Raw genomic sequence first — 27,740 nt, forward strand, 5'->3', positions numbered from 1 at the left:
GTATTTGTATCGGTAATTCCTTTGGAGATATTCCGGTCTCTAGCGACATGCTTGTAAAAAACTAACCGAGAAAAGGTCTAATCCCCAAACCAGTGATTAGCTTATCGCAATAAAGGAAAATTCTTGTTTTTTTTTTTTTTTTTTTTTTTTTTTTTTTTTTTATTTCGGTCATGGACTTTTTAAACTGAATTTTTAAACTGAAACATTTTATGTTATGGTAAGTAGGGCAACTATATTAATGTTTTGTATTGTATGGTTATTAATATATTTCATTTTTTCAGATGCCTGATAAAGACCCAATAAATCCTATTAATTGTCTGCATCTCTGATAATTCACTATTACAATTTTAAATATGATGTGGGAGTATTTTTCCACTCTAAAAAATTTTTCTGTCAACCACTGTACTCTAATCGCAGAGTACCATCTTGATATTTATATTTATCCACAAATTTAATTAATTCTTTATTATCACTTTACTGATAACTATATTCTACGGGCTTGATTAATTATTGTGAAACTTAATTAACTTCATTCAGATGTCGTAAAGAGTATAATTATAATTTATAACTTAGATGAATCGTTGAACTAAAGAAATAGACTACGACACAAATTATAAATAAAATTTTTTTTTTCCAGATCACAACAGGGGTGGCTCTCCTCCATCTTCACCTTCACCTCTACCCGCAGCAGTTTGATAAATAAACTACCGGTAATTTAGTTTCTCAGTAAACGGTCAAACTAAACCATTTATATCTGCCACTGAAGCAATAGGGGCTTATCGACTAAAAAATAAAATTAGTCTCTTTTTTGGATCCTGGGGACATTAACCAATGTCGCTGGTTCACCTCCAAACTGGGGTAATAAATAAGAGTAAGCTCAGCCCATTTGGTTACATTTAACATTTGATATGTTGACCCCCAGACATGATATTCGAGCCTAATATTTTTTGTTAGTTTTGGTTATTATAAGCTAGTGTTTCTACACTCTTGACATTTTACTCCGATTAAGATGAGTTATGTGGTGCTGCGGTTATTTTTTGAAATGTCATCCAACCAGTATACACATACATACTATATATAGAGTACCAGTGCTATACCATATAATACTTAGCAGTCTAGGGAGATTAAGGAAGCAAGCCATCTGATGATCCGTCGCAAAGATTATAAAAAAGGCGAAACCTGAGATCCAAATGGGTTTCAAGACAGAGACAGAAAATGAGATTCGGGAGGACGGTTGGCTGTTGGTGGGGTTCCTTTGTGATTTGGCGGTATATTGGCGCAATATACTACAAGGTTCGCTGAAGAAAGCGGTCCAGAGAAAGGGGAGCGACCAGAAAATAAACCCTCCAAGACACACCTACGCCCTCAAGGTCCAGACAGGTACTACCATTAATCCCAAGGCTGGGCGACCCAATCAACCTCCGATACTTTCTGCCTTTGCATGTATAATAATTTAACTTATTCTTCTTTATTTCGTTTATCTGATCCAATCCAATTCAATCCAGGTACTATTAAATATTTTTTTATTTTCCTAAAAAATAGTATTTAATTTTTTTTAATTTACTTAAAGAAGAAATAAGTGGAAAAAAACTAATTAACTTGAATCAAGTAAATAATTTTGAACAAAAAAATTTTTTTTGATTCAAGTAAATTTTATTTCTGTGTATTAAAATTGAATTTTAATTGTTTCAGGAGACGAATTAAATTTCAGTCATACCAATTAATTCAAGTGTATAGCGGCAAGTCAATAAATATTTAATCTCTTGTATTGACATCCTGACCAGCAATACGAGATTTAGATTACAGGACGATAATGCCGTGTTGTGGGTAGATTCAGATAGGTCCTGGCTGTTAGTAATCATATGCAGCACGGGTTTGCCCCAGGCTCACCACTGTCCACGGTTTACTGTTCTTTTTTTATCTCTCGCTTGCACACCCTGGCGAGTGGCGAACAGGTTTCTTCCTGGGCTTATTCTTTATTCTAGATCTGTAAGTGAAGGATGAGAAGACATGTATTCACTCGAAAAATCTTCTGGCCCTTTGGTTATTATTTTTATTTTTATTTCTAACTGTTTTGTTTCTAGACCAGCCTGAGCCTCCTGACATTATTAGCTATCTCTGGCCTAATTATGGTCCCTCTGAAATTTGCTGGTTGAAAAGAAGTAAATCAATGTTGTCGTAAACCCATAGAAGCATCTGGGCTACGAATCATCAGTTAAATCGTTGAAAATGCTAATCAGGGATAAATTTATTTAAAATTATTATTTAAATTTATACTTAGACTATTTTACAGTCGCCTTGTGAGTCCATGATCTCGATAGAAGTAAATTTACATGTACATTTGTGGGCGATGCCGACCAGAGACCGGAGTATGTTCATGTACGTAGATACAGCCACTCCCATATCACATCTCGCGTAAAACAACATAACACAAGACAGATATAAGACTCTGGAGAAAATGAGGGAGAGAGAGCACGAATCATTATCGTTTATGCAAGCCAAGCTACGATCGCTCAACTGGAACACCGTGAAATAAAACGTGCAAGTAAACTTGGCGGCCTCGATGACGTAAACACTTGGATTTATATATGTGTATATATTTTTATCCGCTATCAATCGTGTCTCTGGTCACCTAAATCACGACTGCGACATTTTCAGGATAAAAAATCTTAAACAAGAATAATATGCATTAATATTATATTTTTTAGGTATAAAGCAGGTGTGTAAATGTTATGTGTGTGCAAAGAACCAAGACCGCTTGACAGTTGATTTGTAATTCATCAGTCGTCTTGGCACATGACACACCAGTATACATGACAACATCTCACCTCATCCGGTGCAATACTTTATCCTTTTAAATTATTATTTTATATTAGGTGTTGTCGCTTCTAGATGCGACTTATATCTTCACTGACAATGTTTATTAACTACATATGTTTTTATGGGGTTGTTTTATTCTTTTGAAGAAATAGTTGACTTGTAATATTAATTCTAAGGCTTGTAAATTTTTTCAAGCGTCTAATAATGCTGTTAACATGTTTTTAATTGCATTATTATTGATTTAAAGTTTGATATATGTCAAGAAATTTTTTTTTAGCTTTATTAATTGTATTGCAATGATACTCACTATTTGAAAATTATTACGAAACATTGACAATGGCTGAAGATAATTAAAAACGATAACACTTATTCTTACCATTAAATTGAATGGTTCTAGTGTTACAAAGAAAAGCCGATTTTCGTATTAGAATATTATATATGTATATATGTAGTAGAGGCTGGGGACTTTCACCACGTACATGGTCAGATCTTTCTCCGGGCGTTTTCTTCCCGAGCGCTATTCACCACAAGATAACCCATTGAATTTAATACGCAACTAAAACCATTATTGTATAGACCATTATATATTCTCTTGAGAGATCTTTTACCCCCGGGTTAAATTTACAACGAGCACATTGCAGAGACCAGAAACCGTAGACCGGTCAGCTTCACCTTAGCTGTGGTACTTGTGCTGGAATAAAGTGTTTACAGTGAACTTTTCAGGCTCACGCTACACTAGAGCGTAGTCATGGTTGAGCACGCGAGTGCCCTCCAGCATCAACGAGCATCATTTTTTATTTTATATATTTTATATGCTTATTATTTATCCACATATATGTTGTAGGCTGGAGAGGCCATCTTCTTAACTTGCTTATATTGGAATTGGAGTTGGAATAGAAGAGTAGAGCCAGGATATTTTCAAGGCAGCTCCTTGATGCATCATACAGACCAGCTCAACGTCATCTCTGTAAAACAGATAAAAAAGTATATTACCGAGATTAGATTAAAGCACGCAGGTGTGAGCAATTGATAGTAATTTATGATTCAAAGTATAAATACCAAAGGTAAAATCAAACAACTTTACTCTATCTTTATTTGTTCTTACTTTTTACACACGCTGTATATCTGTCTCGAGAGTTGCCCTAATATATCCTGTTCAGGCCTTATCTTGGCTTGTTTTCTTTAGCTTTAGTTCTGACTTCAACTATCTTGGTTCGTCATTCGCTTAAATAAAATGACTCAACCTTTAAATGTTTCCTCTATGAAAAATACTTAAAATAAATAAATATTAAGTTCCAAATAAATATAGACGGTGACATTAAATACTAATCATATCTTCACCTACTTTGGTGATTTTCTGTTTTAAAAAAAAATTTTTTAACAATTAAATATTCATTTGAATGAAAATTAAGTTAGCCGACAATTTAAAAAATTTTTTTTCATTGAAAAAATTATTACAAATAAATGAAAAAAATTTTCATTTGAAAAAAACTTGAAAAATTATAAGAGCAATTTTTAAAAAATATTTTTTGGTTCTAATTTAATAAATTAAAAAAAAAATCAAAACGTTGGATAACTTTAATATCATTAATTTGAAAATGATAAAATAATTTTTTAATGAAATTAATTGTAAATAAAAAGTTTTTACCGCTTTCATTAAAAACAAAAAAATGTGACTTTATAATATATAATTACTGATAAATAATATATATAAGGAAAGTACGAAAAAGGAATAAATAAAAGTTGTAACAAGAAGAAAAAGCTTGTCAGAGCATTCTCTTCCCTGAGGATCTATACAGCTCGTGCATGACCGATTGTGGCTCGTGTGCGTATCGAAGCGACAGATAAACCGGCTTCAAGAAGTTATCCATCGACTTTGCTGAATAATAATCGCATTTCACATGTGTTGTAAGTATGTTGTTTTGTATTTTTTGCTAGAATTAAACAATGTATTTAAAGTCACTTAAATATTTATGTTAACAGGTCTTATCTGGTCCTATGTGATACACAGAAAAAAAAAAAAACTAACTTATAAAAAATTAAGTAAGAAAATTTTTGAATTAAAATTAATTTGAATCGAGAAAAATTTTTTAGTTTAAGAATTTTTTTATTAAAATCAAGAAGAAGTTCTTCAAAAAATTATTTCAAGTTAATTTTTTTTCGTCTTTCTTCATGGTGATGAATAACGAATTTATCTCCCGTCAGATCTCCAAATAAACAAATTAAATTAACAGTTATATACAACTTACAACGTTGTTTACAATTAATATTTGTATTTATCTTTACTCACCCAGTGACGCGTTAAAAATATTTTAAACTGACAATCCAACCATGCGATGAAGAAATTAAAGCTGATGGTCATCGAACTGGCTGGTTTGCATAATCAAATGACTTGGCACTTTCGTCGACCCCATGGCACCAACTCAACCTCAAGTAAAGTTAATACAAAACCTTTATTTATTTATTTCTTCATTTAATACTTAATACTTAATACTTAATATTTGTTGGTTCTTTTTTCAAGGAGTACCCAGCCAGCAGGGGGACAGCCGTGCCACCAGAATAACCATAACTATGGAGAATTCTTCATGGCAAGATAATAATATTAATATAACAAGGATAGAATTTCGTCCTCCAGAGGATGAAGCTGATGCGTCATTCATTTTACTGTTGTTTAAGTTCAAGATAAGATGTCAGTTGCCGAAAATTAAAAAAAGGGCAAGAAATAAAAAATATACGCTCTTTTGGGTACGGAAAGGTCCCTGGGGACTTATTCTCGGCATCTTCTGCATTATGCATGACGTAGAGGCTCGTTTCGAGGACGATCGTTAAAAATCGTACGGAGTAAAGGTAAAATCCTCTCTCTTCTCTCTTCTTTATACTTAACTGTGCTCCCGGGCGATCTCGCGGCGACGGAATACATATACCATACGCCATACGAGATTTTATTTCTGGTATATGGAGGCAGAGGACAATAATAATGCTCGCTCGTGCTCAAAAAGGTTTTCGGGTTTGGTCTTTTTTATTTTTTTTTATTTTATATTTTTCAGCTCCATATCATTGTTATTATCGTTCCCTAATGGTACAAGTCAGTAAAGTCCTTCCTTTGACTTAACTGTGCTGGGTTTAGTTTATCTGAATAAAACCGGACTCTCGTTTGCGTCGACTCGTCTTAAGTTGTCGTCCGCCTCACCCTCTACTCTGGCCAAGCGTGAGCGTTTATTCCTTTTCTTGATTCTCGAGCAACACGTCCTCGTCCTCCTACGCCTCCTGTCCTCCTGCTATATTAGTGTACAGAGTGGCACCACACGTCCAGAAAAGCAATTCCAGGAATATAACAGCCATGGTCACTGTGAATTTCCACTGTGAAAGTTACCTTATCTCCAGAGCAATGCAACTCGATCGCCCTAATGCCAACCAACTGTTGTTTCTTCCCTCTCAACTTGATCCTTACTGTTAATTTATTCAGTTGTACTTTATGTAGATCCATACTGATACAGATAAAGATATATAATATGCTAAATAATCGGCATTACGTACCAGGGCGTGTCACTTAAGTACTCTCAGCGCTAATTACTGCTGAAGATCACTACGGTGGGAGTAGTTCATGATAATATCTGTAATTTTTAAATATTTATTTTTTTTATAGTGCAAGAATTTTAAATAGAAATTTTGTTTTTGTTTTATAAAAAAAATTTTGGAAAATTTAAGTTTTTACAAAAAATTTTTTTATATGACTAAAATTTTCACTGTAATTTGCGGCTTTCTCATTGATTTTAAGAAAAAATTATAAAAGAAAATTTTTTTTATAAAATTACATTTTTGACAACTTTTATTTAAAAAATTTTTTTGTTTTTTTATTAAATTATTTTTTTATTTTTTTATTTAATTATTTTTTAATAATTGTTATTTTTAAATTAAGAAAAAAATTCTGACCATGGTGATAATTTTTCTTATTAAATTTTCTAAAATTGAAACTTCTCATTAACTACTTATAAAAATAATATAATTGAATAATGATAATAATAAATGAAATTATTATTGTTGAAATGAGTAATTTTTTTCTAATTACAGATGAATAATTCATAAATTACACAACTCTATAACCCATGATTGGTGGGGTGAATAAAATAATATAAATACTCGAATAATTGGTGGTTCTGCTGGTTTATAAATAAGTCACTTAAGCATTAAATACGTGTCAAGATCGCGGTAAAAGCCCGCTCGAGCAGAGCGTAAACTCATACCACTGTAATAATATATATAAGAAATTATATTATGAGTGCTCAAATGAAAATCCACCAGCGAAGTAAAGTAAAGAGACAAAACCGGTTCAATTATAATACAGAGGGGTAGTCACTGGAGAATTGCGTTTAGTTCTTCAGCGGCAAGAAATATAATCCAGCGGATTAAAAAGATAAATAATAGCAATAATTTATCTCAAGCTTTACAAGTGAGTGCCAGTAAATAAAAATTTGATAAATGGGTCCATTGGTATAATATCCTGGACGACTGTTTTCTATTTCATTCCTTGATAAACTTTCACTGGAGTTAGCTCCAGTTATGCAATCTTGGATAAATATCTCAAGTTTTATTATTATTAATGTAATTATTATTGCAGTGAGTAATATTCCAAGAAAGCCAATAAAAATAATTCGGTTAAATAAAACCGAGCAATGCACCAGCAGACAAATGCAACCAGCGCTGGATATAATGTGGAGGATTCGGGTGAATCACCGCGGGCTTGAGTGTCCGCGTGGGCGCGGCCAGCTAACAGGACACACAAGAGACCATTGTATTGCTGAATACAGGGCAAAAAGGAGAGCAAAACCCCGGACTGTTATTATGTATATAATACATACATACATTGATACTAAAAGTATGAGTATGAGCTTGGTTGGATAAGAGAAAGAGAGCAAGCAGTTAATACTTGATAGCAGCAAGTAAAGGCGCGGCCATGACCGAACTTGATCGCGAGCTCGCTAAAGAATATGTAATATAACAGCCAAAGTATTTTCTAGAGCTCTACAACCAGTTGAGCCCATTGTATGTGAGGTACGTACAACCCCATTGTTTATGCCAACCTCAGTGGTCGTATATGTGGTGTATATGCGCTGGTTCTGGTCTCAGACATTAAATTTATGCAGGACTCCTTTTGGAGTGTCTTGGTCTCTCCAGTACTACTATCCTACCTTATTTTTTTTTTTTATTTCTTCAGCCAAAGTCTTAACGCATCCACAATCCATTAGCGTATAGTGTGTGTACACCTCTCTCCTCTCGACTTGGAGAGATCTACTCTCGGTTGGAGAATCGACATAAAGATATGGATTTATGCCGCCTCCAATGTATACAAAAAGCTCACTCTACTCCTATCTAAAGAGTGACTCTTTAACGTCTGACATAAGGCCATATTTTTCTTAATACCATGTTGTTGTCTCAGATACTATACTCTTATACTCTTTTTTGACTACTCCATCTCATACATAACGTTTTTTAGGCTTCCTCTCCACTCACCAGACCTCGTTTATCTGACAAAAAATATATTAAACTTTAATATCTCTGGATTCGTCGAAAACCCACGTAATAGCTACACACTAAAACTAACAACCCGCAAGAGGATTTTATATTTATTATAATTCTGATTATGTTACCAGTAGTCGGATAGTCCAGGTTACTCCTGGGTTACTGCTTCTATCTTTACTCTGCTCGAGTATGCTAAGTAATATGAGAGAGTAAAGCCAGCTTCTTCTCGAATAGCTCCACCGGTTTCTAAGTTATAGGTGAGCCTCTTGCTCTTATATCATGTGTACATATAATATAAGAACCAACCAGATGTGCCCCGTGCTTGTACTGGAGTTTATTATATATGGATATGCGGGGGCAGTTGAATCAGACAGTCACGTTCAAGATTCTCTGATAACCAAGTAGAAGAGCTGACTTTCTGCTCTTGTAATACTTTTTTTTATTCAGATCCGAGCATTCACGCACATTCTAGGTCTGGATCATTGCCATTACCATCAACTTGAACTGTAATTCAGAACTACGTCATTTATAAATTGCAAGTACAGTTTGAAGCTTGTTAGAAGCTTCAAATTCTATCTTTATTTTTTTAACACCTACATCAGGATTTTTTCATATTTTATGCTCCGAGAAACTGGAAATAAATTCACGGAAAAAAATTTTAAAATTATAAAATATCTGCTAAATTAATTTTCATTTACATTAATGTTATTTTTATAATATATAAAAAAAAAATTTAATTAAATTCATCAAATAAAAATTGGATACTTATCAAACTATTTAACTATAGATAGAATGATTAATTATTGTACTTAAAATTTTTAAGTGAGAAAAAATTAATGATGGATGAAAAAAAATTTAGAATTAATAAATGTAACTCTTTTTACAATTTAACTTACTTTAAATGAAAAAATTCAAATAATTTTACAGCAAAATGAACTTCAGTGTGTTTAATACTATTTTCTTGATCAGATTGAAACGTCCAGTGAGATCGTTGCACCGAACATTAGCATCTAATTACCAATTACGATGGAGTCACCACCCGGAACGAGCTCTTCCTCATATGTCACCAGAGTTTACACGCTCGGCTGCTCATTACAGTCATCAGCATTCCCATCAATCATTAGCTTGTACGTGACAATTGTATGTGCTTACTACTCAATACAATTACAAAATTACAAAAATTACGCTGACGACGGCGCCATGAATATTATATATTCCACAAGTACACTATCAGCGAATCTGAAATAAGAGCTGTGAATGTAAATGGAAACTTTTAAACCTGTTCTAATAGAATGTGTTGACTAAAATAAAGGCTACCGCGAAATAGGAAGCACCCCACGCACGTGGCATATCGAGTTCGTCGATCAACTGAACGGCAAACCATAAATAAAATACAAACCGACGTATACAGGCTGACGTGGTTGATTAAATTTCACAAATTAGTCGAGCGGAGCTAACTGCCGTCAAGTCTCGTGTTACTGCATCGGATATGAACGGACCAAATACATCATATAATAAATATAATAAATATAATACACTACCTTTATATTCACCTTTGCTTTAGGATCACGTTACCCTCGGCGAAATTTTTGTTTATCAGTACCTTACTGTCGAATCAATCAACATCTCTTTTTTACATTTATGTAAAAAAATATAATGTATACTAGCTAATCCGCAGAACTGTGCAAAACCACACAAGAGTACACCTATTTTCTTTTAGAAAATAATTTAATAATTATTTTGGGAAATTTTGAGAAATAAAAAATTCAAATTTTACCTTTTATATGTCAATGCAAATATTGTCTGTCATATTAATTATTTATTCTGTGAATTATCATTTCAAACATTATGTTCAGTTTAAAACAGATTTAAGTAAATTAGATAGCCACTTATTAAGAATCATTAAACCAAATCTCGCCAATTCAGGTTCAAATTTTTTGGCCTGCTCGTATCTATTCATTTCAAAACGAGGTTCCTATAAAGATAAAGAATAAAATAAAAAATAAAAAATTTTTTAAATAAATTAAAAAAATAAAATAAATTTTTTAAATAAATTAAAAAAATAGAATAAAAAATTTTTAAAATAAAATTAAAAAAATAATATAAAAAATTTTAAAAATTAAAAAAATGTTTAAAAATTAAATAATAAAAATTAACAAAATATCAATGTATAAACTTACCCTCCTCGGGAATTCAACCTCATAATGGCCATAAATTTGTTCTAGAGTCCCTTCCTCGATTTCACAGTCAAGAAAAAAGGGCCATTCGAATTTCGAAAGCCGAAATGAAATATTTATCCAAATTTCTTTATTAATTAATAATTAAATGAAACATTTATTTATTAATTAATAAAAGTATTTATTTATTTATTGTGTTGAAATTTGGATAAATATAAAGGAGCGGGACACAAATTAAGAACACTAGCGACCACGGCTTATATTATAATTAATTGTATGAAAATTAAGTTAGCCGGCGTTTAAAAATTTTTAGAATTTTTTTTATGAAAAAAACTAAATATTACAAAAAAAATCATGATTTTCAAAAAAACTTGAAAAATTGTAGGTGCAATATTTTTAAAAAATATTATTTAATTCTATTTGATAATTAAAAAATTAAAAACCTTGGCTTTAGCATTAAATTATTAATTATTACGCACAGATATAACCTAAAAAATAGTCGCGTGTTGTTGCATGGCAGTATTTTTTATGTTTACTACAAAAATTTTTAATTTCCAAGCAAAATATTAGTAGTATTTTATAACCATGATAAATTTTTGAATTAAATATTTACAGACATTAACGTGAACTGGCAGAGAACTAAGTGTATACAAAATAGATACCAGCAATGACTGAACAAAGAAATGTTGTGAGCGAGCCATTAGCACTCTGTCCCTAATCATTAAGCTCTCGACGTCGGCGTTTGCCCAACCTGTATAAATATAGCTTCATCAAACTTATTATATATTTACTAAAAGATGCAGCAGAGGTTGAGTCTTTCCGGAGGGTGTGCGAATCTGCCAGTAGAAATATTCGTAATCTCTAAATGATTGTGATGATAGCAAAAAATAAAATAAAAAATTATAATACTCTCAGAAGATGACCGGCGAACCGGACGACAACATTTATGGCCAGCGAGTTGTAAGATCGAGACTCGTTTCACTCGGAAGCCCATAATTTTTTAGTATATATTGTTTTTCAGAGCAGTACATGGGTGTAATGGTATAAAAATTACAAGGAGACGTGTCGTGGATACCGATGTCTTGACATCGAGGAAATGCCAATGAGGATTACTTATACAGAGTAGTATATGGTATGTACTAGGATTATATACATTTAAGTATTGTGTTACTCGATAAAAAGCTGTAAAAATAACATTATCTGTGTCAGAGATTCTAATCGCAGCATTTACCAGCTGGATTTAAGTGAGTAGACTTAACTGTGTCGTGTTGGTAGCATAGTAGCTGGATGTTACTTGCAGAACGACAAAAACACTATGTCTAGTCTCCTCTAGAAGGGAGAACAAACAGAACAGAAGAGGCGAAAGAGTATCCCAAGAATGACATTGCTGGCAAAAAAGTACCACATAGGTCCGGCATCTTAGAATCAGAACCGAAGCGAACACGTGTGCGAGTATGTGGTTAAGATTCTAGGAGGTGAAACTCTGTTCTCAACTTAACAGAAGCATAAACGATAATATTTTTAAATGTTTTTTTTTTTTTCCTCGCACGGCGAACAAAAAATACGGATTTTCACTATTATTACAATGTTAACATAGGAATTTTTTCCAAGGGTAACATAGGAGTTTTTTTTTTTATTAACATGATAGAAATATCCATGTGACATAGGAAAAATTCATTTGGGACATGAAAAAAAAAATTTTTTTTTTTTTCAATCGAAAAAACATCATTCTGAAATTTTCAGGATATTTCAAAATTTCATATGAAAGAAAGGAAAAAGAAATTAAAAATGACTATTATCGAGAAATTCGGAGTTTTTTTGGAAAATCTAAAAAATAACGATGAAGATAAGTTTGAATAATTTTTTTATGGGAAAAACCCATAAGCCGGAGAGAAAAGGCTACGGATCTTAAGTGTACAAATATTTACAACTTAATTTTATTACAACTGTAAATTTTAAACTAAATTATTCTATTGAATTTACTATATTTTACAATTTCAAATCTTAACTGTAGCCTAAATATCTGACAAAATAATTTTAATTTTAACTAAATTTTAAGTAATTTTAATGTTGCATGACCGCCACAATTTTTTCCCAAAAAGAACATTTAATAAACAAAAACGTCCCGATCAGTCAATTTTTGAAAAAGTTATGGCAATTTAAGCCACACCGTCCATAATTTGCTGGATTTTTAATTTTATCGAAATGTAAAGCAAAATTTGAAAAAAATTTCTTCGAATTTTTTATTACAAACCGACTGTATATCACTGTTTTACTTTTAAATTATCTGAAATGGCTGGAATGAGAAAATTGTTATGTAAATTTATAATTATTAAATTAAGTTACATAAATTTTAGTGATAAATGAATTTTTCCTATGTCACATGAATATTTCTATCATGTTAATAAAGAAAAAAAATTCCCATGTTAACATTGGAAAAATAGGAAAAATCCCAATGTTTTTTTCGCCGTGTAACTTTTTGCTCGACTTCTCTTATTGGTCCTGATGTTGGTGATCATGAGCCTTGTCGTGTAATGGGTAAATAACACGTTTACCGTTACTGTTTTAAGCTGTTGATGGTGAAGTCCACGCCGAATGCCTCCGAGTGTCCAATTTTCTTATCAAAGTATCGCATCGCCCCAGAAGACGTCGACAGACGCTCGATCCCCGTAGATCCTTGACAGTAACTCTGGATCGAAAGATCCGAATAACGATTCACGTCTTATTAAATGCTACTTTAAAAGCTGGATGAGTTAAAGGGAAAGAGACCAAGAAAGTCTTAAAGAGAGAGAGAGAGAGAGAGAGAGAGAGAGAGAGAGAGAGAGAGAGAGAGAGAAATAAAAGTCCGTTGGCTTGCTTTGGATGGGAACGCACATTAGCTTGATGTGTGACGCAAGAAAGTCACAGAACGCCGGATGAGAAAGCGGGTGAACAAGAATGATGATGCTTGTATTTATATATTTATATATGTGTACCCATATTGCGCGAATAAAACACCGGATGAATGAATGAACACCAGCATCAACGGCCAAATGGAAAAGAATTTAAAAAAACCACGTCATAAAACTTTTATCCGACTGCTCGTCAAAATCCCTTGGAGTTTAAGTGTAAGTAGTTAAAACAGAGCCATACCGTCGCTAATCCTTGGATTCTTCTTCCACCAGACAACCGCAGAAACTCTGCTCCGACAATTTAAATCCTGGTACTGGGTAACAAAAGTCGTATCTGCCGGAGAAGAACAAATGAGAAGAAATAACAAAACAATTTTTAGGTTGGTCACGTTCTGGGTAAGCGGCTCTAAAATAAAACATTTACCTCTTATCTGGTACTAGTACCTCTTGAAGCGCAAACTCCCATCATAACATTACGTAGATTGGCGCCTTGTACTCCCGTCTTTTACGATCTCCTTGGGTATACTGTTTATAAAATTCTTCTGGTTACTCTCACTTGTAACTCCGATTGATATGACGTTAAATAAACAAGTCAATGCATTTAAATTAACAACAAGAGTTGATACAAATCAAAAATATTTAAAAATTTTTTAATTTATCGAATCAGGTTTCACTTATACCGAAATAAAATTACATTAAGGTAGTTCCAGAATTAAACAACATTTCGACAGATTCGGCTGATATTTTTTTTTTTACGGGTTCAGAATACGACACTGAAGTTGACAGATATTAAAAATTTTTTTAGAATTTTATAGCAATTAAATTATTATAAAAAAATTTCATTAAAAAGTTCCACATGTGAAAATTAATAAAAATTACAAATGAAAATTTTTAGAAGCATTTTTTTATTGTAATTGAATTAATAAAAAATTTTTTTTAATTTGTTCCGAAAAATTATTGTTAAAAAATTGCATTTGTAATTTTTTTAAATTTCTACATGTCAATTTTTTTTTGCCATAATTTATTTGTTACAAAAATTATAAAATATCTGCTAAATTAATCTTCATCGAAATAAAAAATTTTCTACCTGCTATTTCGGTAATTATTTACAAGTAGGATCAGATGTATTTTTGGCCATACCTAGATAAAAAATTAAAATTTTTTTTTTTTTATTCTGCTTGTTCTTAAGCGGATTTATAGTGGTGTACATAAAAAGTACACAAAAAAACGAACAATTAAAAAAAAAAGTGAAATATCATAATTTTTTTTTAAATTTGTTAAAATTGTGTTAATTAAATTTTTTTTTTTAATCGTTCATTTTTTTATGTATTTAAAAAAAAATACACCAAAATTAAAAAAAAAAAAATTTCGTTCAAAAAAATGAAAATTAAAATGATAGAGACCCCACTTGTAAATAATTACCGCGATTTCTTCACCAAAAGTCGAGTCTAAAAATAACAAATATTATTTTATAAGTTTTTTTTTTTTTAACAATAAGTAAACCTAAACGCTTATACAGCTATTGAGTCATTGAAGTAATCTTATTCTTACTTACAATATGAATCTTCTGAGGTTATTTTCCAGATACTCTGCTGACGTGTGAAAAAACCCACCCAGCATCAATTTTTCAGGATTATAAATTTTGACAGCCAATGTCGTTCTGTAAAAAATATAAAGACGTTTTTTGGGGGACAAAGCGACGCAACAAATCATTTAGACGTCCTCTGGGGCCGTAGAAATGATGTATAAATAGAAAAGTGGAGATTATGGCCCAAACTAGCCCCTGAAGCTAATGTAAACTCGAGGCAAGTGGAGTGTAAGTATTAATCGAGATTAAGATTAAAAACCCGTAAACTACAGGGTGGCTTTTAGTTGAGCACTTGAATTTTAATCTACGGGCAGAGCATTGGTCTAGGTATTATACACAAAAGATAAAGTTAAGATACTAAAACTCTACACTTATTTTTATTAAAAATAATCAGACTTGACTGATAAAACCTGCTTAATATTATTTCTGATGTGTGGTCGTTTAAATTTAATGTAAATAAAAACATAAAAATTTCTAGATAAAAACAGAAATTTGCTTGTTAAGTATATGTTGTAATTATATGTATGATTGCAGATTAACAACGTCCAGATGAGGTGAGTGACACGTGGAAGTTAAGTATCTTGTTCGGCTGACACCGAGTTGTGAAGAGTGGAGGCCAAAATAAAAACCACTGAAGACAAGTCCGTTTTAATTTAAATAAATAAATTTAAAAGGTTGTTTTAGCAGGACTAGTCTTCTGGCTCACACACTAACATGTGTCTTCTTAATCTCCTCGGTCTTGCTCTAAAATACAGATGAGAGAGCTCTTCCGTAAGCTCCGCGGCCAAAGATGGTCACGAATGGTTGGACTGGTGAACGTTTACGTTCAGGCTAAGATTGATAAAGATAATGATCCGGGTTCTCGTATCCACCAAGTAACGGTAGAAACAAAAGTGCTCCCTCGCCATTACATCTCACACATCTGTAAAATAATATATTTATATATATATTTGCCCAATGCGAACCCGGGAGTTAAGTATAAGCCTAACGATCGCTAATATGAACCAGTAAAAAAAACAATGAAAATTAAATTAGCTGACATTTCAAAATTTTTATAATTTTTTTATTGAAAAAAATTATTTTTTAAAAATTTGGCTTATAAAAATTTTTTTTTTACTTGTAATTTAATTATTGATTAAAAAAATGAGGAAAACAATTGACCCTAAAGACCATCCCTGCAACTTCCCGCTTATTCTTAAGCTTTCAAAATTTCACTCTTTACGTTTTTGAGCTCTCCAAGCTCAAAAATTTAATAAAAGCTTGATAAAACACAATTTTTTGAATTTTCAAACCGCAATAACTTTTAAATAAATGAACCAATTTTCACACGGTTGGCGGGATTCGACGCAATTTTTTAAGCTTCATGAAGAATTTCAAAAGTTCAAATTAATTGAACTAGAAATTTCGAAGTAATTTAATCAACCGATTTTGATCGGGCTGGCAGCGATCGACGTGGTTTTTCGATGTTAAGAGCTTATTAGTTTTTGGAATTGATCGGTAGAGCCGTTTAAATTCCAAAAAAACCACATTTGAAAAAATTTTTTTTGTAGTTTTTTTGAGATTTCTCAAAATTTACCGATTCAAACTGTATTCAAAATCTAAGTTTGGTCAAGCCTTTTCGAATGGCGCCAACCGCGATAGAAACCAATGACTTTCTGAATTTTTTAAAATTTTCAATTTTTTTTTTGGCGGGAAGTTAAAAAATTTAAAATTGTTAAATATCTGCTAATTTCAGTGTCATAAAAAAGCAACTTTAAAAATGACACTGTCTCCGGATAATCGTGAGCAACGTCAAAGCCTCTGGGGACAATAATTCTCTGGTGGAATTCAGTCACTACGATTGGTGTCAACCAGAATTGAGAGCGCCTCTAGCTGTGGCTCGAATTTCTCGATAGCCTTCACTCTTACGTTACGCTGCAAGTCTCCAATAATATATATAAGTGCATTTTGAATCCATCGCTCTTAAATAATAACCATAAATGTATTATATTATATTTATTAAAATATTAAAATAATCCATAAAATGTCCTGGTGAATTTACGACAAATCCGTTTAATAAACCGGTTGAGCTGTCCTGGTGATCTCAGTAATCAGTAAATTGTATTATATATTATTAGAGTAGAGTAGAAATTTATAATATTTAATATAATATAATACATAAATATCTTGGATTGTAGTGTCCAACCACGCACTAAATTTCCATAAAACCGATTAAATAAAAGCTTACATATACAAGTTGAGCTGCCGGAGAGAAGAGAGTCAGTATAAATATTATATGGTAGATTCAGATTTAATTCAGATTGAAGGAAGCTTAAGCAGCCAGTACACATACCAGGCGGCGTTTACTCTTTGTCAATCGGCCATTAATATTTATTATTTCTATTTCTTTGTCCAGTTGATCTTGAGTTGAGCGTTGGACGTTGACTCACCACCAATCTTGGGCTGCTACATCGACGATGTACAGTTTTGTTGCTATGGGTGGAAAGAAGTAACCTTCGGTGTGTCGCACGCGCGCGTCTGATTTATCGGTTCAACTTGTGTATACCAGCCACATCGGCTTTCGAATCTCGATCGCTTCTTCTTCTTCTTCTTCTTATTTGTATTCTTCTTCTGCTTATTTTTCTCTACACTACACATATATACATATAATACAGAAATATATTCAACCGCTGTCCTTAGGATGCGTTGCATTCTTATTCATTTATTTCTGGGCTTGGGAGCTTCTACGATCGCTGATGTTATTCCTCCAGTTACTCCTGGTGAAGTCCGTTGGAAAAAAATAATTCCAATTATTTGCTTGCTCAAGCAACCATCTTGAGCTTTCAGCTTCAGCTCTAAGCTTTTCAGAAAGACTACACTGACAAAAAAATTAATTTAAATCAAAACGCTAATTTTTGAACCAAGAAAATAATTGTGAAGAGTTTAATCAAGACAAAAAATTCTTGAATTAAAATTTTTTTATACCAAGAATAATTTCTTAGTTTAAGAATTTTTTTATTCAAATCAAGAAAAAGTTCTTCAAAATCATTTACTTGATTCAAATTAATTTTTTTTTTTCGTGTATAAAAAATAATTAACAACACTTGATTATTTAAATAGGCCATTTAAGAAGTTACTTTTTTACAAAGTTAGTTTATTTATTTTAATATTTATATTATAATTAATTTTAATATTTATTTTATTTATTACAATATGAAGAAATCTAATATATATTTTAAAATAATTGATTTTATTTTTCAACAGGTTATGGGCCATGTTTCGCCTGCTATGTCTACGAGATCGTAAATACATTTTCAAAGGCCGGATTTGATAACTCATCAGATTCTACGAAAAAAAAAAAATTTAACTTGAATCAAGAGAAAAAATTTTGAACCAAGAAAATGATTTTGTACTATTTCATTGTCTTGAATCAAGAGAAAAAATTCTTGAATTAAAATTTTTTAAACCATACTTATTTTTTTTATAAAGTTAGTTTATTTATTTAAATATTTTATTTGTTATATTAAGAAATCTAATATATATTTTAAAATAATTAATTTTTATTTTTCAACAGGTTATGGGCCAAGGCTTATTATCTTCGAAGTATATGGCGTTTAGTTCCTTTATTTTATCTAAAGAAGAAAGGAAAAAAATTTTTTCAACAAACAATTGGAGGGTAAGCCGAATTCTACATAGAAGAGGGTAAATATAATGATAATGATTATTGTTATTGTCATTATTATACTTCGTAACAGTGCGTATGAAAAGAGAAAAATTTATCAATATATAACATATATTTGTTAAAAATATAACATGATAATTTATTATTAGTTATATTTCTTCTTAATTTTAAAAAATGTTAAACATGAAGTAGATGATTATGCAGCGACCGGTTGAGCGTATACATTTTTTGCAAGCATTGAAATATACGCATATACCCTAGACGGCTCGAGACCTTCAGAGTATCCAGTCCACGAGGAAGCTACCAGACCTTTTAAGGTCACATAAAAGGGGTTGCGGGCAGGGTTTCTTGGAAAATGGTCACCGTGCTTGGCATTGCGCGTTTCTTTGGGCATCAACTGATCCGCCGAAGATGGAGGAAAGAGCAGAAGAAACGAATCATCGACCGGTTCGGCTCTTAGAGAGACACTGCTCTGTCTAACTGGACCTCTTTCTCTGGAAAAAAATCCAAAAAAAGTCACTCAAATACCTTAAACTTATTTCACGCATTATTATAATTATTGACTTTCCATTTTTTTTCATACTTACTTAACTCTGCTGAGGAATTTACTGTTGATTTATTAAAACAGTTGCATTGCGCTTTTTATTAATCGGTGTTTGCTCTTTTGTTTTTCACAAATATAGTTGCGACAGAGCTGAAAAGATCAACAGAAAACGGAGCGGTGACACGACCCTCGGCGGCGAACAAGATAAATAAACATAATGAGTGGCCAGGAAGCTGGTAGCAGTAAAGACAAATCAAACGCACCGCTAAAAACTCGAAATTACGAGGAAGTTAGAGAGGATACTAACTTATCCAAAGGCGAGAACAGTCAGATCGGCGGTTGCGATTCTCCTCAGGTAATACATGTATCGCTCTTCTTAATCTTTTATCTTTACACGACTCTCATCTGGAAATTTCTTCAGTGGCTTGAATCTTTACAATGATATTCCATCTGCTGTTCGTTACAATTTATAATGGTTATCTATATGATTAAGAGAATAAGAAAAATTTTGTGGCCAGTGTATTTATATGATAAAAAGGGTTTTTATGGTTAAATTTGGTATCGTTGAAAAAGTCTTGACCTGGATTTGTGCCTTTTCAAGGTTTCATATCATTCTCACCGATAGTCAATTTATTATGATAAAATATTTAGGCTACATTCGAAAATTCTCTATCTCTAGATACATAATTAAGAAATGACCTTATATCTTCTAGACTATTGACATTTTTAAAGATACAAGTTCACTCCGACATTACACTCATCAAGAGCTTTCATTTGAGTACCCACATCAATTTTTCATATATTTATATATATTATATATATATATATATATGAAAATGCATGTGGGTACTCAAATGAAAGCTCTTGATAAGTGTAACATCGGGATGAGCTTATATTTTTAAAAACGTCAATAATTAAGAATTTACATTGCTATTTTGTCAACTAATGACATTTTTAAAGATATAAGCTCACCCCGACATTACACTCATCGAGACTTTTCATTTGAGTACCCACATCAATTTTTCATATATTTATATATATTATATATATGTATATATGAAAATGCATGTGGGTACTCAAATGAAAGCTCTTAACATCGGGATGAGCTTATATCCTTAAAAACGTCAATAGTTAAGAAAGTACAGTGCAATTTAACAAAAGTCATTATTTAATAAAGCAAAATTTTAGTTATTTATAATTCACAAGTCACGGCAGTCACACCGTGACTGCAAGGTTGCTAGTTCTTTTTTTATTCTTATTCTTATATATGTCAGTATATTATTCAGTGGTGTTCCTCCCTCAACTTTTTAATAAATCCAATGATCTACAACCTTGAAAATTATTGTATTAATATAATACAATACATTGAAGAAATATTAAAAAATAATAGAATAGAAGAAAAATTTTTAGAGCAAATATAAATTTTTAAAGTAAAGATTTAAAAAATGCCAACAGTTACAATTTTTTTTGTCAATGTTCTATACATTGACTTTTTTCACCTTCAGCTTATTTTTTTTTTTTTTTTTTTACCAATTATATATTTATACTTTAGTTATGACACTTAAACAAAAAAAAAGTAGGAGGATGCTTGGTATCAAAGACCCCCGACTAAACTCCATTTCTTCTTTTGTTTTTTCATCTTCGCTGGCATGAGTACTTAATTTTTTGACAATCTCCCACGCAAGTGTCTTCGTGTACAAGCATGGCGCTTAATTCCGTAATAACCACATTAATCAGCGTCCGTGTGACTATAAACAACTTATTCGAGAATAAGAAAGCTTCTCACTACTACCTATTACCCGATATACATGTTAATTTATCCGGTAAGTAGGTTGCCGGGCCAAAGGAATCATAGGAGCCATAGGAGCCATAGGACGGTAGAATATAACGCATACCCTCCATGCCCTTCCCCTCGTGTTTATTTTTGCTCGTAAAACTACATGAAGCTACCAAGTTTCCCACAGAAACTCCGTCATAGTCACACGTCTCCCAGACTTTCAGGCGTCATAGATCGCGTGCATAACCTATTCAATTAATACATACATGTATAAGTTTAGCTCTTTTCATACGCACTGTTGCGAAGTATAATAATGACAATAACAATAATCATTATCATTATATTTACCCTCTTCTATGTAGAATTCGGCTTACCCTCCAATTGTTTGTTGAAAAAATTTTTTTCCTTTCTTCTTTAGATAAAATAAAGGAACTAAACGCCATATACTTCGAAGATAATAAGCCTTGGCCCATAACCTGTTGAAAAATAAAAATTAATTATTTTAAAATATATATTAGATTTCTTCATATTGTAATAAATAAAATAAATATTAAAATTAATTATAATATAAATATTAAAATAAATAAACTAACTTTGTAAAAAAGTAACTTCTTAAATGGCCTATTTAAATAATCAAGTGTTGTTAATTATTTTTTATACACGAAAAAAAAAAAATTAATTTGAATCAAGTAAATGATTTTGAAAAACTTTTTCTTGATTTGAATAAAAAAATTCTTAAACTAAGAAATTATTCTTGGTATAAAAAAATTTTAATTCAAGAATTTTTTGTCTTGATTCAAAACAATGCAATTCTACAAAATCATTTTTTTGGTTCAAAATTTTTTCTCTTGATTCAAGTTAAATTTTTTTTTTTTTTCGCAGAACCTGAAGAGTTATCAAATCCGGTCTTTACAAATGTATTTACGATATCGTAGACATAGTAGGCGAACATCAAAAAGTTTCGCTAGAGTAACTACAACTACAACTCATAACTTTAAATTTAGCGAGCACCATTACCATTACATCGAAATATTCCCACGATCCTCGAGGAGCGTCATATCCGACTCCTGTCGAGTGTGTCAGGGGGAGTAGCCCCTCTCGCGTGGACGACACGTGGCCAAAGTAAAGCCCCTCCAGCGAACTTTTATGACCCTCGACTTTGCGTTTTTAAGGGCATCTCTTCTCTTGTATTAGCCATTTTCCCTCGCCATCACACGGACTGGTTCATTTTCAGAGGTCCTTATTTATCATTGATCTGATATGTCATTTCCATGCGGGCGTCAATGAATTCTATTGAAATGATTCATCGATCCTCAATTAAACTCCCCGTTTATTCGTATAATGTTTGTTCTCATCCATTTAATCTCGCCGGTTGGGTATTGATCATGAAACTTATTCCAGGGACAGGAACATTACTTCACCAGGTACTAGGTGGATAATGAAAGGCACATACCGCTTGTACCAATGCTTTTCTGTTAATCATAGTGTACCTAGTCGGTGTATGGTGTATGGTGTATGTTGTATGTATGCCTCGTTATGCTGGAACGGCTTCTAAAGGAGGAGGTTGTACCAGCTAGATACGTCTTACGTCTGTCAGATCCACGATCCACGCACGCAGACGTACCCACGGTACTTGGTGTATAGTAATGTAAAATCCAAACGAGACATTACGGTACAATCCATACCAGGGAGTCTATGACCGTGTAACGTTTCCTCGGTTCAAGGCTTATTTGTATTTTGTTTGAGAAAATTCCAGCAAATCTTCCTTTCTATTCGCTAGTTTCACAAACATATCGCGTGATAAATGCAAAAAAGGGCGTAAAAAAATTTTTTTTTACGCCTTTTTAGCATTTATCACACGACGTTATTAATTTTGAGCTCTTCTACACAGAAAGAAAAATTTATTGACTGGAGAACAAAATTCTTGGCTGAAGGAAGACCGAAATTGTGTTGGCCGAAGTAAAAATTTTCTTGAAATTCTATTCTTGGTGGAAGTAATTTTTTCTTGATTCAAATTATCATAAATACTTGATACAATAAATTTTTAGATTTGATCAAGATTTTTAGATACTTTAGGGAAGCAGCGCCACCTATTTTAGCTGAGAAAAAAATTTTCTTACCTTGAGAAAATTTTTCTCTTGAATATTTGATACCCATTTTATATTATTTTGGCGTGCAATTAATCATATTGAATAAAAAAAAAAATGATTCAATATTATTTGATCTTCTCATTTGACATGTTAATCACTAAAAATATTAATGAAAATTTACTTTTATCGAGATATTTAATTTTTGGAGCAAGAGAAAAATTTTCTCAAGACAAGAAAATTTACTTCTATGAAGAATTAAATTTTTTGGAGCAAGAGGCTGAATTTTCTCAAAACAGGAAGATTTTCTTGACTTAAACAACTTTTCTTGGATCAAGATACGTATTTCTTAAAGCATGAGAATTAACTTTGTTAAAATAAGTGAAATTTCTTGTGTCAAAAAAAAATTTGTTTTTCGCTCAAGAAAATAATTAGGAAGAAAAATATTTTCTTGGCTCAAGTAAATCTTTTTTTCTGTGTACGCCTTTTTGGCATTTATTAATTTTGAACTCTTCTAGGGAGCATCAAGCCTCCAGTTTAAAGTTTATAAAAAAATTTTCGGGTCCCAGACGATGTCCTGCTAAATCCAAAAGACAGTCCAAGATCTTATCCTTAGTCTTCGGGTCGCTTTACACTTTTAGGGATTAAAGTATCCTGGATTGTAAATTAAAGGTAGTTTTTTATAATTCTTCTTGGAGCTAAAGCCTCAGGCGCCCCCGCGATTATCCTCTCTACGAGTCTAGACTTCTAGAGCTCGGTTTATGGTTTCACCACACCGCCATTATACGCCCGATGAATCAGTCTAATTTTTCAGGAATTCAGAGCGTTTAGAGGCGATTTTAGTACACAGCCCCCGCAAATTGCCTCGGGCAACGTAGTATTTTCGGGCTGTGAATCTTTCTGTTGAGATTATTTATTATTGTTATTATAAGTTGTCTTTTTGGTGCAGTTCCTCTGAGTCAGCTTGAACTGAATGGACTAGGACACGAAACGGTCATTTACGGCCAAAAATCCACGAAGAGACTCCAGTCTATATTCGACTGCAGTCTAACAGATTAGCGCGTTCTTAAAATACCAGACGTAGATTCACTGGTGCTTGACACGCAATCAAAGTCTCGATTCAAGACAATGAAACTCTTCAAAATTATTTTCTTAGTTCAGGAATTTTCTCTTGATTCAACTTAATTTTTTTTTTTTCACTGTACAAACAAAAGAATTGAAATTATTGAAAAAAAATTCAAATTTCATGTTAAATAGGGCTCTATGTCATCAAATGTATATGAGTGTCTTAAGTGACCATATTACTGTCCTTGGCTGTTGGATCTATTGTAAAGCAATCCGGGTGAAAATTTTTCGGACTTTTCTCTCAAAAACTCTGAAGAAGTCTTTAGAAGTCTTTTAGAACTTAAGATAAGTCTTTTTTAGAGTTTTTCAGAGAAAAGTCCGAAAAATTTTTACAAGGGAATAAATAAATAAATAAATAAACACTGAACTAGGATAAAAATAAAAAACAGTTAATATGATGAGCTTCTCTGAATTATACTTATACTTACTTTTATTATTTTTTTTTTTGGTATTGCAGCTAATGGAAAATGTTTGCCCGAAACATAAAGCCCATGAGTATTTAACCAGCCATAAAATTTTTGAGCTCAACAACTACCTGATCTCCCATTTGTTGATCGATGAGCCGGACAATCCTATCCAGTACCTGGCAGATCTTATTGAAAAGTGTCTGTTGTTCAAAACTGGACAAGGACCACCCCCGCTTATATTTACAGACAGGTAAAAAATATTTTGATTAGATTATTAGACTCCTGTTTTTGTAAATTTAAAAATTTATTTACTAAGCATACTCCTTCTGTAAAATTTTGCGGTTAAATTTATTATAAATTTAATATTTCATTCCTTTGTTGGTATAACTCAAAGTCTCTGATTGGCGAGGATTGACGGGGATAAAAAATAATATATAGGCACACTTCGTCAACGCCCTCGGAAAATTTCATTTTGCGGCTGACAATAGTAGCGTACAACCGCAGGCTCGTGACAAATGGAATTGAAGAAATTACTGGTACGAAAACGACAACGACACCGAGAGTCACGATTCTGTTGTCCAATAATTTGAAACTCAGCCGCCGGTCATTTTATCTTGTTGTCAATTTTCTCTCTTACTTCTTCTGCTTGGTTTCTCTTTATTTTTATTTATTTTATTTTTTTATTTCTCTTCTGTTCATTTTATAGTCTTTCGTCTGATCGTCTCTGCGCTCGTTTCAAAGCTCGCTGCAATAAATGATTGAATATAGTATTTTATTCTACGAGTTGTGAGTTACCTGAACAACTTTAGATTGAATTTAAAGTACTGGTTAAAACAAAAAAAAATAATATTTTTGATGAGACCTTAAAATTTCAATTGATTCCAATTTAATTAAAAAAAAAAAAAATTTAATGGTAAATATTTGCAAGTGGAGACTACCATTTTAATTTTCATTTTTTTTTTTTAACGAAATTTCTGTTTCATTTTATTGATATATTTTTTTTTTTAAAAAGAACAATTAAAAAAAAAGTTAATCATCTCAATTTTAATAATTTATAAATTTTTTTGAAAGTTGTGATATTCAACTTTTTTTTTATAATTATTCTTTTTTTTGTGTACTTTTCAAAAAAATATATATCAAAAACATCAAAAAAAGATAAAATAGAAATTTTATCCATAAACATGAGAGCCAAAATTTTTTCCAACTTGTGAAGACAAAAAAGTTATCAAAATCTTTATTTTTTTCTTTTGCGATATTTTTTTATCATAAAAGCGCCGTAAAAACAAGCAAAATAAAAAAAAATTGAAAATGTTAATTTGTCTCCTAGATATGACCAAAAATAGGGTGAACCCCACTTGTAAATAATAACCAAAAATTTTTAAAGCAAGAAATTTTTCTTTCTTTAAGTAAATTTTATTTAATTAAAAATTTTTTCATTTAATTTTTGATTCCAGACAATGAAACTCTTCAAAATTATTTTCTTGATTCAAGATAATTTTTTTGTTCAGTGTACAATACTAATTGTACCTAAATACTAATTTAACGACTGGAAGCTCTTTAATATAAAGTACTCTTCTCATATCCTGTCTCACCTTGTACCTGAAACCGAACATAAAATTTATTATTATTTAATATCGCGTGTTAGGCAGATGAGATTCGTTATTTTAACGCACCTAAAAAACAGCAACACCGAAGTCATTTAGTAGTACATAACACGAGTAGATACGGAGATGAGTTGAAACGAGATGAGATGAGCGAGTGGACCAATTGGTTTTTGAAGAGCCCTTGTGTATAAGCGGCGCGTGCTTGTACGTAATTTAGTCCAATTGTCCTGCGCTCGCATCCCGTTCAGTCTTAGTACGTCGACGTTTAAGTTTTATTTTATCTTCGGGCCTTCTGTTCATGTGTATAGAAATTTCACGTACACTCTCGATATATATTCGACTCAAACTTTAACTAGTGGTTAATAGATGTATGAACGCACGTTCAAGTTGTCTCGCCAATGACGTCAGTCGTCTTTAGGTTAAATAAAATTCATCAACGGCCAGACGACTAAATACATATATTCTCTATTATTATATATTTATACACTCAAATAAAAAAATTTATTTTTAAAAAATGGGCCAATTTTTAAAAAAGAAATTCATTTTAAATAATTGCATATTTTAGCTGAAGGAATAAAAATTTTTTTTTATTTAGAAAAAAATATTTTTAAATAGACAACTTGTCAATTTTCATCCAAAAAAATTTTTTTTTTCCTAAATTTTCATCCAAAAATTTTGTCATGAAAATAAATTTAGCAGATATTTAAAAATTTTTAGAATTTGTTTTAACAAATAAATTATGGCAAAAAAAAAATTGACATTTAGAAATTTAAAAAAATTAAAAATCCAATATTTTAAAAATCATTTTTTGGAACTAATTTTTTGTCAAAATAATAACTGCAAACTTTAATGTCCTATTTTTGTCCCAAAATTTTGAAAAAAATTTTTATTTCTTCAGTTAAAAAATAAAATTTTAAAACATTTTCTACAAATTAATTTCTTATTACAACATTACTCATTTTTTTCATAATAAATTTTTTTTTTTCAGTGTATTATAATTTATATATACTCAAAATATGTAATATAATTAATTTAAATATTTATTTTTCTAGAAAAAAATGTATGATCAACGGATTAGAAGAAATAATCGGTAAAAATAGCAAGTAACTCGGTAAATTAATCACTGATGTTTTTGAAACATTCATCCTAAAACAGAAACCAAAGAAGGTGGTTAGAGGTGAACTGCATCAGCCGTTAGTGTCATCGGATACACTGCTCAAAATGATACACATAATACAAAATAAATAACAATCTGTACGAAGAATTTACTTGCAATGTATGTACTTTAAATGAAATGAAAATATGTTATTTCTTCTTAAAATTAATTTTTTTTACGCATAACTTAGTTTATTTATTTATTTATTTATTTATTTATTTTTTTTTTTTTTTTTTTTTCAAAGTAAATATGCTAATGGTAAGAAATCTACATTAATTTGTCACGGATCATTTGGAATAATCAGGTATTTTTTTTTTATTTACCTTTAAACTTTCCCAACCGTTGGTTTTTGTCATTGAAATTAGAATTGTAATATCTTGTGT

At 31.4% G+C, this 27,740-nt stretch overlaps 1 protein-coding gene and 2 long non-coding RNA genes across 3 annotated transcripts; 1 reads left to right on the forward strand and 2 right to left on the reverse strand.

Annotated features, from left to right (window-relative positions):
• Window positions 1-157: 157 nt before the first annotated feature.
• LOC141532087 (uncharacterized) lies at window positions 158-4,063 on the reverse strand. The gene is made up of 3 exons (XR_012480031.1): window positions 3,926-4,063; window positions 1,718-3,785; window positions 158-1,531 (listed from the first exon to the last, which is right to left on the reverse strand). It is a non-coding gene; the product is annotated as an uncharacterized LOC141532087 (long non-coding RNA).
• LOC141532073 (uncharacterized) lies at window positions 3,772-27,495 on the forward strand. Its single transcript, XM_074250239.1, has 14 exons — window positions 3,772-3,884; window positions 4,541-4,728; window positions 4,804-4,863; window positions 5,115-5,253; window positions 5,342-5,667; window positions 6,892-7,270; window positions 7,439-7,872; window positions 14,993-15,224; window positions 15,531-15,550; window positions 18,240-18,463; window positions 18,550-18,677; window positions 19,341-19,556; window positions 24,648-24,847; window positions 27,254-27,495. The coding sequence occupies exons 12-14, from the start codon at window positions 19,419-19,421 to the stop codon at window positions 27,306-27,308; spliced, it is 393 nt and encodes a 130-aa protein (XP_074106340.1). The 5' UTR covers window positions 3,772-3,884; window positions 4,541-4,728; window positions 4,804-4,863; window positions 5,115-5,253; window positions 5,342-5,667; window positions 6,892-7,270; window positions 7,439-7,872; window positions 14,993-15,224; window positions 15,531-15,550; window positions 18,240-18,463; window positions 18,550-18,677; window positions 19,341-19,418; the 3' UTR covers window positions 27,309-27,495.
• LOC141532081 (uncharacterized) lies at window positions 9,151-10,750 on the reverse strand. Its single transcript, XR_012480024.1, has 3 exons — window positions 10,521-10,750; window positions 10,118-10,315; window positions 9,151-10,053 (listed from the first exon to the last, which is right to left on the reverse strand). It is a non-coding gene; the product is annotated as an uncharacterized LOC141532081 (long non-coding RNA).
• Window positions 27,496-27,740: the final 245 nt, after the last annotated feature.

This window comes from Cotesia typhae, unplaced genomic scaffold, assembly GCF_013202065.1.
Source record: "Cotesia typhae breed Kobodo isofemale line unplaced genomic scaffold, CoteBio_Ctyphae contig_119, whole genome shotgun sequence".
Taxonomy (NCBI): Eukaryota; Metazoa; Arthropoda; class Insecta; order Hymenoptera; family Braconidae; genus Cotesia; species Cotesia typhae.